The sequence below is a fragment of the Hyposmocoma kahamanoa genome, unplaced genomic scaffold (assembly GCF_003589595.1).
Source record: "Hyposmocoma kahamanoa isolate Upper Pololo Valley unplaced genomic scaffold, ASM358959v1 64, whole genome shotgun sequence".
In the NCBI taxonomy this organism is placed as follows: Eukaryota; Metazoa; Arthropoda; class Insecta; order Lepidoptera; family Cosmopterigidae; genus Hyposmocoma; species Hyposmocoma kahamanoa.
Window position 1 is genome coordinate 22,466,706 of NW_020653852.1, and position 14,841 is coordinate 22,481,546.

The following is a 14,841-nucleotide window of genomic DNA, read 5'->3' on the forward strand; positions in this document are numbered from 1 at the left end:
GACCCGACGTCCATATAATTGTAAGTCAATGTGTGGACAAGTAAAAATTATTTCGCGCGCTTTTTCTTTTCGCTGTATTGTTTTTATTTGAAAATGTCGTCAAGTAGTGATGAATTTATTAATTTGACACCGCCACAAGTCTTACACGCAGCGAAAAAGACAACTCTAAGCCTCTTACCTGAAAAATCGACCGATAGATATTTACAAGCGTATCAAAATTTCATTGTATGGAAAACAAGCAAAGATGCAAATTCATTTTCAGAAAATGTGTTTTGCTAATGCTAAAAAGTACTATGAAAACAAACCATGGTATTGATATCAAGTCGTACTCCAACTTGATAGCATTTCTAAAAAGACGCTCAGATGGCCATGTAAGTAAAAAGTCGAAAGTATTTTCGGCTGACAATATCAAGAAGTTCCTAAAAGAAGCTCCGGATTGGCGATATTGGCAACAAAGGTCAGTTGAAACTAAATTATTGTTATTAATTTCTTTCACTTTCGTATTTCTTTACAATATAGGTGTTTATACGTTCTTTTTATCTCTTTTCAGGTTGTATTAATATTCGGTATAAATGGGGCATGTAGACGTCAAGAGTTGGCAAACATAACAACTAATGATGTCGAGAACCATGGGCGGGTTCTTCTTGTCCAGGTCAAAAACACAAAAAATAAAATTCCAAGGTCGTTCACAATACAGGGGCCTTCTTACGACGTAGTGAAGAAATACGAAGCGCTTCGTTCAACAAAAGCTAATTCCAACAGATTTTTTCAAAATTACCAAAATGGAAAATGCACTAACCAACCCATTGGCATTAATAAATTGGGAGCAATGCCGAAAGAAATTGCCACTTTCTTAAATTTGCCTCAAGCACATGAATACACAGGGCACAGTTTCAGAAGGTCCTCGGCTACATTGCTCGCCGATTCAGGTGCGGACTTATTGACACTAAAACGCCACGGAGGATGGCGGTCAAGCCATGTAGCCGAAGGATACATAGAAGACTCGATAAGAAATAAAGAAGAAATTAGCTCTCGCATTACAAGGAACATAAATTTGGAGTCAAGTGTTGACTTTCAACCATCTACGAGCACACACGCGTACATTCCACCATCGTCGCCGCAGCCGCAACCGCCTCCGCCGCCGCCACCGACTGCAGAACTCTGTGGTCTCGTTTCTCCTACTTTCACTCAAGAGAGTGAGAGAGTGACTGGGGAGATTGTAACTAATAATAATAACTTGACAACATTAAAAATGCCAACTGGCAACGTAACAATCACTTTTAAAAATTGTTCAAATTTCTATAACTGCTTTAACAAGTAATTAAAGATTTATTCGTTTAAGAAAGTCAGAGTCTTATTTATTTCCTCGCAAATATGTTATAAAACGTCGTATGACATACGTGCGCTTTGAAAATTACAGCCTCTGCTTTCTTATAGCCCCCGCCTACGGCTCGGGCTAGCAATATCGCCTCGGCTGTAATTTTCAACTTACCGCACTTATATCATAATGTACTATTACTGTATAAATACTTAAATTAGTGCATTGCCACTGCAATTTAACGTGCAATGAATAATATTCCATAAATATAAATAAATAAATACAAGAAAAAAAGGGTTTCGGGCCGTGCCAACCTAAAAAGGAACAGAAATTTCATTAAAGATTAAAATAGTATTTAATTGTTTGTGTTCTATTCAAACATATGGAAACTATCGAAAAAATTGTTTCAAAAACCACATATTACAAAAGCTCAGCTTTGCCCGTGTGTGGCGGCTAAATATTTGTTTGTCAAAACGAAGCTGGTGCAACAATGTTGAAACTAGCTTGAGAGAAGGGTTGGTGGCCTCCACCTTGATGAGGTAATGCGGGCCACAAGAATTACCGCCGTATTACTACATTGGCCGGTAACAAGTGTGCATGGGTGTGTTAAAAAATATAATTATTAAAATAAAAATTTAGTGAAGTTGAGAAAGTGAAACCGTAATTGGAAATTAATATTCATTCCGTGATAATAGAAAATTAATTAATAAAAAAACGTGTACACAAAATAACTAATAACACAAATTTTTTCGTGATAAAATATAAAAATTAACAATTTTATAGTTCAATGATTTTATAGAATTATCTCTATAGTTTATTATTAATTCATAAATATGTAAAATTAATTCAATTAAATTTGAAATTCAATATACACGCGCACAAAATTATTAAAAATGTTGAAATTAGTGTTTATTTTATATTTCACTGCAAAAGTGTTAACCGGCGCTTCTGCCAGTCTTGTTGAACTAAACGGTAAGTTTTCTAACTTCAAATTTTAAGTAAATACATCTTTAGTAAAATTCGTGGTAGCCTGATAGTTTGATCTACCGTCTCTCAAGCAGAGGCCATAGGTTCGAATCCGGGCAATTTGTTTTTCAAAACGTAAGTGCGAAATTTAATTTTTAATTTACCAAGAGCTTTTCGGCGAAGGAAAACGACGTGAGGAAACCTGCATGTCCAAGAAGGTTCACAACCTTCCGAAAACGTGTAAAGTCACCAACGCCTGAGAGAAGATCCGTGCTCGGAAACGGGACGTATAATTGGGTTGATGATATTAAAATATTTTAAATTCGTCTTTAATATCCTCAGCTTAATAGGATTTTCATAGATTCTTTACGTTTATGTGTTATTAGAAGTAGTCAATTGGTTAAAGGAAATGCCACACGGGCGATGCGTCGTCGCAACTACGTTGATTTCAACGGTCTGAGTTGTTCCGTCAAACCACACGAGCTGTTCCGTCAAAGCGCGCTGTTTCTACGCACCGTGTGGCTTGCCGTGCAGTTTTATATGTAGCAGGATTTATATCTAGTACAACGCATCTTGTCGACGTTACATATAAATCAGAACGACATGCCACACGACGCGTACGTGAAAGAGTTCGTCCAGATAATTACTGCCACTTAATCTATTTCTGCCGCCAAGCAGTAATGTCAGCATTACTGTGTTTTGGTTTTGAAGGGTAAAGGTGCTGCTGAAGTTACGGGCACATGGGGCTTGTCAACTTATTTTGCGATTTAAAGAGCTGAGTGGCACTGCAACTGTTATGAACAGGCAGCTTACCATCAGGCGCACGACTTGCTCGTCACGTCACTTGATATTATATAAAAAAACACAGCTCGTGAGGCACTCAGTTCGTTAAAATCAACGCAGTTGCGACGACGCAACGCCCGTGTGGCATATCCCTAACGTGATCGGTAAATTTGTCGCAGATCGAGTTAACCATTACTATTCTTTAAACTGCTGAGGACTTAAGTTAACCAAAACATTTGTTTCGTCTTGTAGCTGAACTAATGTAAGAAATTATGTTCCATTGAACAGATTCATGCAGTCATACAATAACCTAAACACTGAACGCGACCGAAGATATTGATATAGACTATTTCATATGAAAACACCAAGTAGTTTAATTTTTTGATCTCAATATCCCTCAAAATTAAGAGGCAGTTAATGGTGTACCTTTTCAATAATTCGTTCCGAAGCCGAGACTGTACAAATCTAGAATAGTCGAACCCACTTCGGATGTCGCTTGTGCAATAAGTCCGAGATAACGAATATCGCTTATACACCCGGAGATAAAATGATCCCTGTGACATTTCGGACCGTCATTACTCGGATTCGGAACTGATACGTACAATGCAAACGCTCTAAGGGTGCTGGTGAAATTACAAGCACATAAGATTTATCAACTTATGTCAGGGTGACGGGCGCAGTGGCAGTGCCCCTCAGATATTTGATTTTTAAAGCACTGAGTAACACCGCAACTGTTATCATCAGGCGCGTAGCTTGTTCACCTCGTCGTATGATGTCGTAAAAAAATATATCTTAAATTAGTTAATGTCGGCAGTTGTTTTGAAACTAATAGTTTTATTCTTTTAGCCACAACCCTAGCATCCTTGCCACCGCTGTATGATCTGGACGATTGGTACCAGTGTCAGGGGCCTGGAGACGTGTACTGTATAGTGGACGCTGCATTAACGTCCACCGAAAAATCGCCTTTATTAGAGCTATTGCAGGTAAGATAATAATAATATTATTCAAACATTCGGCAAGAATCCCTTCTATTATTTTCATGTACATGTACGAGGACAGATTCATGGACGTTGATATTTTGTTTCTCAACCGCAGTTAATTTATTAATAGATTTTAAGAAACGCCCCTATAATGATTAAACAGAGCACACGCTAACACATAACGCAGTGCTCTCCTCGCGGGTTTATTATGGGATGTTATAATTATTTATAACCATTGTTTTTCAATTGCACTTTACCGCCGTCCGTTAACTAAAACGCGGCTTAATGAGAAATGGTCAAATATCCGCTTTAAACAGCAAAAGATAGAGCACGAGATTCTCTTTGAAAAACAGTGAAAATTAGTTAACGTGTTCGACTTATCGTAACTGACCCTAACGACGCAGCTGCATATAGCTGAAATATCATTAAAATATTTTGATCGAAAAATCATATTACAAAATTGAAGACTACGTGTTAGATAAAGATGTATGGAAAGACGACACGGCTCCAGAATCCACACAAATTTGATTCAAAGTGTATGTAGCATTTAAGTTTATTTTAAAAGAGCGGTTCCTAGAGTTTCTTGCTCGTTCTTCTCAAGGAGGTCAGCGTAGTGAACGAGCAGTAGCTTAAATGTGACGTTTTCAAGTGTAAATTTATTTTACCTATGGAATAAATAATCTTTGATTTTGACGCCGCGTTTTAGGTAACGCACACCAGTTTAGCAGAATTCACTAAATGTTTATATTTTTATAATCTATATAAAAGTCACGTGATACATATGCACAGTACATTCACTTCACACAATGTTTTTGCTTTTGATGTACCGCAACGCGCCACACTCGAAGGTGGTGGCTGAAAATCAGTGCTTTGCTTGTGGGCAAATTTTGCACTGAACCATAACCTATTTGGCTTGCTTTAGCACACACAAGCCGTTGATCATTAGGTTAGTATTATGTTTTATGTTTGTCTTTTATTTTATTTTCTTTAATTTTGACTTCTGTTTTATCAGAATTACCAAAGATTACCATATTTATGTTGCGAATGTAAATGGAAGGGCTTTAAGAGGTCTCGGAAGGACTTACATTGACCAGATATGAGATGTCCTCAAAAAGGCGGGGATCTGAAGCGACAAGAATAAAAGAAGTTGTATGAAAAGGGTAGTTGTTTGTGAGGTTCGACAGTTGTGTCAGAATAGAGTAAAGAGGCGCTCCGTGGTCTCTGCGTACACTTTTTTATTTCGTGGGGAAATCCTCCTAGGATAACGGAGCCCCCGCTCCGATCGCCCGCAACTGCGAAGGTACGCCGCCGGAGCATCACCGCTTCACAGAAGGAGACCACTGCCTCATGGGACTCTTGATCCTCCAGGGTGGTCTCTGCCTACCCAGCCCGTGGGACTAGGGCGTGAGCGCTTATGTATATGTATTTAGCATTAATAGACTTCAATTTTAATGTTAACGTAAAATTAATTTACATGACGACAAACTGTGTAAATGGCTAAATAAGGTTATAATTGAAGAATACAAATGGAATTTAAAAAGATGCAAAGTGTGCCAATAAAAAAATAGCCACCTTAGAGGGCAGGTAAGAATCCGACCTTACAATAATTGAGATACATTGCAACCATTCTCGCTTATTTTGTCTCTCAGTCTTTACGTGTACAGATTTTGGGTGGTCCTATTCGTATCATAATTAATTAAATATTCAACGAAATCTCGTTACCGAATCAGTAAGAGCATTGCAATATTGCAAACAAAATAATTGTGCCTATTTATAAAAAATTCACGTTGCGTTTATGAAATTTATAATTAAGCATGTCAGTTTAATTTTCATTAATGAATTATTTTGTAATTACTTCCTGGAGTTCATCACCATCGCATAGTTTAGTCATCAAATTGCTGTTGTTTATGATAAACTCTATTTTAAAAGCTTCGTGATATAATAAGCATTCTTAAAGGGGCTAGTCTTGTAATAATCATTTATATTATATTGCCTAATTTAAGAACCCACAAATGTTCAGAAATAGTATAACAGACTGGTATTTACAATTAAATTACCTAACGTTGACAAAACGAGTGTGTGGTTAGCGCTTGGCCTTCACCTGTGCGCCCGAGTGCTACCTGACAAACATCTAGCATAAAGATCGACAAATTGGGTAAATTATTTAGGTTATTAGGTCAATGACCATGATATTCGTCTGCTAAATTTGAAAACGTCGTAACTTCGTTTCTGGACGGTATCCCTTTTTTATTCTTCCAGCGTAATATCGGGCAATCAAAGCTTAAAATAATAATTTGTACACTTTCTTTTAGTTATAAAATAAAGGTAAATCGTTTTATTATTATTTCTAGTAATTCTGTTTTTTGTGCTACTCAAAAGTTCACATTAATGTGGGTCACGAGGTATTCGAATTTATTATTATAGTAATTTGACTTTGGTAAATGTCTTTTGATTTTCGAGATATTGTACCTACTTTAAATTTTTTTGAAATCCTTCTGAAAAATTAAAAGTGAAGTATATCAAATTAATTTTATTTAAAACATTTTAAACTATTTATTTCCACACACATTAATTACATTACCAAAATAAGCTTAAAAGATTATTTATAAATGCAAAAATAAATTAATACATATATTAAATAATTTGTGTGTGTGGGACAGTCTCGGCATTTCCTGGGCGGCAGAAGTTGCTTAGCACTGGTGTCCACGTTCACGTTACATGAACGGACAACCTGACCAGACATAAATTACCACGTGACGATAATATACTACTCAGCAGTGCGCTGACGGAATAGACAAGACGATACTCAACAGTAACACTCATATCACACCCAACAAATACTACACAAAGATATAGATAAAGTTACTTGGTTCTACAACTGGTTTTCAGCCTGCCCCCGTTTGCAAACATTGCATTTGCAATAACGCTTGTTTCACAAATTTAGTAACATACATACTTAGTAACATTATAAAGCTAAATCTGAATAATTTAATAAACAATTCCATTCATAGGAAATGAAACTATTTTTCCGGATTTAAATCGCGCATATTTGTTTTTTTCAAACAAACCGTCAACCGTGACCATGGAACTTGTAATGGGCCCGGAACGTCGAAAATCTCTTTTTAAACATTTTATGATATTTCACAGTTAAATATTAGTTGCAGTACCAGGAAGAACTGTTCAGAATACTCATAAAATAAATTAAAACAGCCATCTGGAGCTAACCCTGGCAACGATAGCATAAAACCCAAAAAAAGTTGAGTTTTGCCAAAAAATCATAAATGCCAATATCTCGAAAACCAAAAGACTTTTACTAAGGTCAAATAACTTTTTTCTAGTAGGTATAGAGCGCACCTACCACAATATCGCTCTGTTGTGGTGTTTTAGGGACAAATATTAATATAATTTATACGCTATATTCATGCAGTCCAATCAGGCCCTATATACTCGTTCTCTATCCGAGATTCGTCCATAACAATTACTATCAAATAAGGAATACTCGATTAGATAGACTTGACGTTGTCTTTTAATTTTGGTCGAGTATTACTTATTTGGCAGCAATTGTTTCAGACGGATTGCGGACGGAGAACGAGAGTCATCGAGTATATAACCAGAAATAGAAGGGCCATCCATTCCTAGCAACTCATCAGTCAAATAGGCTTTATATCACTTTTAAATATAAACTCTCGTTTGCGCTGCAATCATAAATTAGAAAACTGAGTACAGCACCAACAACTGAGCTGCGTGTACCTCTCCGTATAAATATTGTTCCATTCGGTGGTGTGGGAAAAACAGCAAAACATCTAATTACAAAATAAATGGAATCACATTGCATCGGTAATTAAATATGTAATTTCTCAAGTTAAACGACATTAAACAATTGACGATGAATAAACAATTGACGACACCCGTCAATTGTTTCGAACTCGGGTTGGCCAATCGGAGCGCAGTTGTCACCGTAATGATATGGCAGAATATTTCTGGTTATATACTCGATGACGAGAGTAGACCCCCAGTTATAGAAATCAAATAATAAAATATAATAATAATACATTTAACAAGTCCAAGTGAACAGGTAGTTGATGAAATTCAACCCCCGGGGCACAAGCGTTGACGATCTGATTAGCTAACTACGGTACGATCGCATTACTATTACGCGGCGACTAGCGACCGACCTTCAACCGTTGTTACGTCACGTGAGATTTAAATACGCACGTTTACGTAATTTGAAGTAACGACAAACTTTGTATTCTGTAAGCAAAATATGTAGAGTAACAGTGTTAGTCTCGTTGGGAAAAGTAGTATGGATACGTTCGCGTTGTTAGGTAAGTAGTATATTCCAATTTTGCAAGTTCGATATTCTTGGCGCAGGTATTTTCCAATTCATTTACATAATTGTAGATTTTTAATTCTAACGTTGCGACATTGATAATTCGCATTACGATTTAAAGTACAATGTCAGGGGGATAATATGATTGTAAATATAAAACGAAATAGCATTAACTAAGAAAAATGTAATAATATAAATATAATAATATATCCAATAAAAAGAGTTTCAATTTAATTTTTTTTCCATCGTCTAAGGGTGAAGGTATACATGTTTTGAAGATGGAGTAAACGGAACTACCAGTGTTCCGTTTCTCATCCGCAATCATCGGACATCAATACTTGTCGAATAATGATACGAACTATTGCCACACCCTTCCGTATTCACCAGATTGAGTCCGACTTGATTTTATTTATCTGATTTGCATCAAATAAAGAAGGCTTATTTAATAGGCTTATTTGTCAAGAAACATAAAGGCAAGGTTCAATAAAAGCTTAAATACTAGAAAGGAAATAAAACTAGCATTTTTTAATTATATGAATAAAACTGGGTCCCCGTGGCAAGGTACCCAAGATGCTGGCAGCGTTCTCCTTGTTTTTCAGTTTGACAAATATTATTTTTTTGATGGGTTGAAGAAGTTGGTATATCGCTGGTCAAGGTGTATAGAGTTAAAAGAAAATTATGTACAAAAATATACCATATTTAAAAAAAAATGTTTTTCTTCTTCTTAAAGTCACGAACTTAACAAACCACCTTGTAAATAACACGAACTATACCTAAATGCACCGCTTCCCTCTTTTTATATTTGTCGAAAAACGAATATGAACAAACCTTTTGCTTGAATATATTATTAAAGTAATATAGCAACTGAAAGAGGCATATCATACCGGCCCATTTATACGTCCTACTGCTGGGTACGACTCCCCTCTCAGGCGAGGTTTAGGCCGCAGTCCACCACGCTGATTTCACACGTTTTCCAAGGGTTGTGAACCTTCTTCAACGTGCAGGTCCATTATGATGTTTTGCTTCACTGAAAAGTTCATGGTAAATTTCAAATTAAATTTCGCACATAAATTCCGAGGTGCAAGTCCGTATCCTCACAGCCTCTGCTTGAGAGGCGGTAGGTCATATTATTAAGTTACCACAGAAGTTTTTTTACAGAGGTATAATTCAACTAATTAGAATGCTAACTACAAACATGATTGTGTTTACTATATTTTACACTTCATTTTTATGTTCAAATTTAAAGTTATACAGAAATTATTTGAGGTATTCACTCTGACACGATGGTTTGTTGATATCGATTATAATGGTTATATTCTGTGTCATAGACTGCAATATTAACTAACATCTAAATATAGTATTACAACAAACCATTCTTAATAAAACGATTACCACACAAGTTATGTATACTCGTCTCACGGGTTAATAAACCTATTTAAAGTTATCTGCAGGCGATTACTTAAAGATTACGCGATCGGAGCTATGCCACTAGTGGACCTTGAGAGATTGCGTAGATGTATTTATTACGTGTATACATGTTAATTCGTTAATGTCTTTTATACGAGTAAATTGTGTGGAGCCGTAGTTCACTATTATAATACACGTTGATGTCTTTTCTATGTATAAACTGTGTAAAGAAGTCGCTGACTTTCTTAATACTGACTGATTGATATATTGAATAAATTTTGTGAGATGTCGTTGATGTTTTTACCATTCGTTGATGTCTTTTGTAAGAATAAATTTTGTGAGATGTCGTTGATGTTTTTAACACTCGTTGATGACTTTTGTAAGAATAAATTTTGTGAGATGTTGTTGATATTTTTAATACTCGTTGATGTTTTTTGTACTAAATAATTGTGTGAAGACGTCGTTGATATTTTCAATAAGTGAACATGCAACGCACATAGCCCGTTAGCATTCGGCAATGGAACACGCTGGTCATATGTGCATTTCCGATAGTATAGAAGTCAAAAACTTTAAGGGCTAGATAATTAGATATCTACTAAGGCAGTCATTATAGTCTACCTCATCCTGACTTACAACATATTGTGGTCAATAGCGAATTCATAGTTAATTTGGAAAACAAATTGTCAACTTCATCAACAATAGAGACGTCTCTTTTATATGAACAGACGGTATAAAGACGTTGATAGTACTGGAGTCATACACATTGAAGAAATAATGAAATTGATTCAAAACAAAGCTATTAGAACCGACTCCAAAAAGAGGAGGTTCTCAAATCGACTGTGTTTTTTTATGTATGTTACGCGATTAAACCGGCATTTGTGAACCGATTTTGATGATTCTGTTTTTGTTGAAAAGAGGGTACCTTAGTATTGATTCCATTTAAATTTGAAGAAAATATTCCATCTCTAAGGGTGGCAAACTAGGGGATGAATCCGGTATCGCGCACTTTTCGGTAACCGAATTCAATAAAACTTGGCAAATAGATCATTGACCTAAGTCAATGAAATAGATGTAATTCCACGAATTGTTAAGGTCGGTTTTTTTTTATACAAATGCTACAATTATCTTTACTCTATTCTCATACAATCCACACCGTCCAACAAGTTTATATATTTGTTACTTTACAAACATTGACCTACAAATAAATGGACGATGGGTCTAATACAAAAACCACGAAAAAAATGTCCCAAGTCAACCTATTTAAACGTAGTGACATGTAAAGGAATATGAAAAAGCTAAAACGTTGAATTTAAATTGTAATGTCATCGCAGTACTGTCTAATTTTGCTTGCTTCGCTGTCAGTCAAACAAACGAAGACTAAAGCGTGAATGACGCTCTGTATACGATTTTAACGCCCTATAAGTTCGGACACTTTTTAGCGCGGACCCGACGTCCATATAATTGTAAGTCAATGTTTACAAAACTCAAAAGAATTTTTGTATTTTTGAATATTTTGAATTTAATATTAGACCCGAGACGTCCATATAATTGTAAGTCAATGTTTACAAAACTCAAAAGAATGTAACAACATTTTGCAAAGGCAATAAAGTAATTTTTTTTTTTGCAATGACAATATGGAAATTATTTTTCTAAACGAAGTGACTTTATACATCTAAACGAAGTCACTTGGTATCATAAAATAATTAGTACAAAACAAAATAACTCGTCATGTCTGTCCCTGTTTATTTTCTTTGCAATTCGCAACCCATTGTGTATTTTATGGTACAGAAATGTAGAAATAGGTGTACAATACTTCACACATGCTAATCGTGTATTGAGCTAGAATCTGCAATGCAATGTTGTACATACGTAAAGGCGGTTGCGCGAGGTTTAGCAAAATGCGGGTGAAGGACAACCTAAGTCTTGTAATTCTTTGACTTCATCAATATTTGTTAATTTCATGTGAAACCTACTTTTTTTCTTGCAGATGTATAAAGTTACTTCGTTTAAAAAAATAATTTCTACATTGTCATTGCAAAAAAAGAATTATTTTTTTATTGTCTTTGCAAAATTTTGTTACATTCTTTTGAGTTTTGTAAAGTAACAAATATATAAACTTGTTGAAGAGGACGATGTGGACTGTATGAGAACGGTATGAAGATAATTAGTAACTTTTTATTAAAAAAAAACACCGACCTCTTAAGTTTCACCGGATTCATCACCCAGTTTGACACCCTTAGACAATCTCTTGACAAAACATTCGCTGATGTGATGCATAGGATCGATCTGTTCCATTGTTCTCTGAGTCACAAAGACAGCACTTTATATCTTGTGTTACATGTAGTAATTTTGCTGGTCCATTGCTTTGGGTGGATAACCTGTAATAATATATAAAGTTTTGGAAGTAAATAAATAATTAAAATTTCATCAAAAATCGCAGTGTGTTACGTGGTTCGCTAATTTAAAGGTAAATAAAGTAATAGCAGTCTCTACTGCTTCTACTTTTCTCTTGAACTCTTTCATAAGGTACTCTTACCTTATGAAAGGGTTCGTCCTTATCTATTTCTTCCGTCAAGCAGTAATGTAAGCATTACTGCGTTCCGGTTTTAAAGGGTAAGGGCGCTGGTGAAATTGCAGGCACATGGGACTTGTCAACTTAGGCACTGCAAATGTCATAAATAAGCGTATCGCTTACCACCAGTCGCACGACTTGTTCGTCCCGTAGCTTGATATCATACAATGCATACAATACATATACAAAATGCTTTATTTCTCTCAGACAGATCTAGAAGTAGTTACATTTCATGTATAATAACAAGTTCATTAGAGAGAGCTGGAGTCTGTACTTGGTTGGGGACCTGTGTTACAGATCACCAAGCCGGTAGGTTTATAAAGAACGTTACATTATTTTTAAAAATACGATCGTATTAGCATAAAGGGTAGCATAACAAGAAACTTTGTATGTGTGTAAGTAGTTTTACAGTCGACTCATAGTCGAGAGTGAGCAGCTGGAGTTAGTAATTAATAAAAAAAAGTTGTCTGGAAGAGTTTGCTCTTAGCGATATGACTGCCCACGCCCATATTACTTCGAATGTCTGTGTACCGTTTCTGTTCTTGTGTGTGAACAATAATATAATACGTCTATATACATGTTTAAGAAAATTACAAAATAAATAAATCCTAACTCCATCTTAAAAAAACAAGTCATTTATTATTTCTATTTCAATCGTTCATAGGAAGCAACATCAGCGATCTTCCGCAGTTTTTTAACATTTACAGTCAAGGTAATATGATGATGTTCGTGTCAAGATGTTCAGACATGCAAGTATACGTTTAATACACCTTAGTAATAATCCAGATACGTTTGGTATTTTGTTGGCGTCAAATGGCAACTATTTACATTATCACCTAGGCGCGCTAGATAAAACGGTCGCGCAATTATAGGTATCACATTGTGAAACTGAGGGTCCAAAATTAATATTATATAATGTTAACTTTTTGCTTTTTTCAAACGACCTAGATAAGGCTCTCCCAAACTTCGTGGAAGTTTATCGGAGTGGTTTCTTTTACCTGATAAATCAAATCTATATTTGAACAGAAAAAAATATAAAAAGAAGTAGATCGATACATAATGTAATTTGTGGCAAACAAATAATAATGCAGTTGTTGCATAACGAGGTTTCTTAAGGCCGAGTTTCGTGGCTTAAGTAATAGGTACGAGATTTTAAGACCTAAATAAGTAATGATTGCATACAATATTCACACACACTCAACACACTCAACATAGCCCCGCACTAGGGAAACCCTGTGTTGCGGGTGCCATGGACACACAGACAACCACAAATTACACCCAAACTCACGAGAGAAATAATTGTAGGCCATACAACTATTTCTCTCGCCCGGGAATCGAACCTGGGACCTCTGCGTGGCAGTCCGGCATGGTAACCGTTCGGCCACGGAGGCAGTTAAAATATTGTTTCTACTAATAAATAAACACAACTGGAAACAGCCAATACTTAATGTATATTTTGATACAATCCATGACAACAAACTTAAGAGGGAGCAGAGGAAAAATTCCTAATCTTCGATTTGATTTTAGAGGGGTATATCCACTTTAAAGTTAAAAATAAATATTGTATGAATAACTACACGATATATTCAAGCATAGACATTAATCAGAAACATAAAATAATAAAGTTTCCTCGATAGATAAAAATCACGAAATGACCTCTAGTTTTCACATTTTTTCGATTTATCCTCGAAATGCTACAGATTATTAGGACAAAAATTAGATAATTAATTATATTTATGCATGATCGACAACTGTCACTAAGGATTTTTTTAAATCCCTATATGTTAGACTTATTCCGCTAAAACGAATTTTTTTGAAAAAATTCAATATCTCCTGTCGCATGTCACGCGAACTTCAGGCATATATTTGTTTCACAAATTTGGGCGGAGCCAACGTTAAAACTTTTTTGGCATGAGAGCTCTTAAACAAACGCTACAAAACAAAGAAAACCAAAGAGATAGAAGTGGCCAAGTAGGTACTGTTTATGTTTTAAGTTTTTATTTCTCGCTTAATCCCATTTTTACTTTTTCTCCAACTTTCAAATCCCGTTTCCAAATTATATTCAATGATATTATAAAAGTTTCCCCGTTTTAAAAACAAGTTAGTCAAAACACTTTGTAAGTGGCTAAAACGCTTACCGCGAAAAGGCAAGAGAAATAAGAAAAAATACAATCATTTTTAAATAAAGGTTTATGGCTCGTATGCAAGACGATGATGCGTTTGAGACGCGTCATATTTGATATTTTAATTAGAAACATTACGACTTTATTTTTTTAAACTTATTATAGTTCTGTAAACTGTATTCCATAGTTCGAGGTTATGTAAATAGTGTAATTGATTGCATATTATTATTATTCTTAAAATAAATAGGCATTAGACATTGACAATTATGTAAGTCAATGCATTTTTTGTTGCAAATGACGGGAGGAACAAGCACGCACACACACACACACACACACACACACACACACACACACACACACAC

The 14,841-nt window shown here is 35.4% G+C and overlaps 1 protein-coding gene across 1 annotated transcript in view; it reads left to right on the forward strand.

Moving 5' to 3' along the window:
• The first annotated feature begins 1,915 nt into the window (after nt 1-1,915).
• LOC113231121 overlaps nt 1,916-14,841 on the forward strand; it is a 41,094-nt gene continuing 28,168 nt past the window's right edge. Inside the window, exons 1-3 of the mRNA XM_026465291.1 lie at nt 1,916-1,919; nt 2,252-2,290; nt 3,914-4,050. Coding sequence (XP_026321076.1) covers nt 1,916-1,919; nt 2,252-2,290; nt 3,914-4,050 — 180 coding nt within the window. The remainder of the gene's footprint in view (nt 1,920-2,251; nt 2,291-3,913; nt 4,051-14,841) is intronic.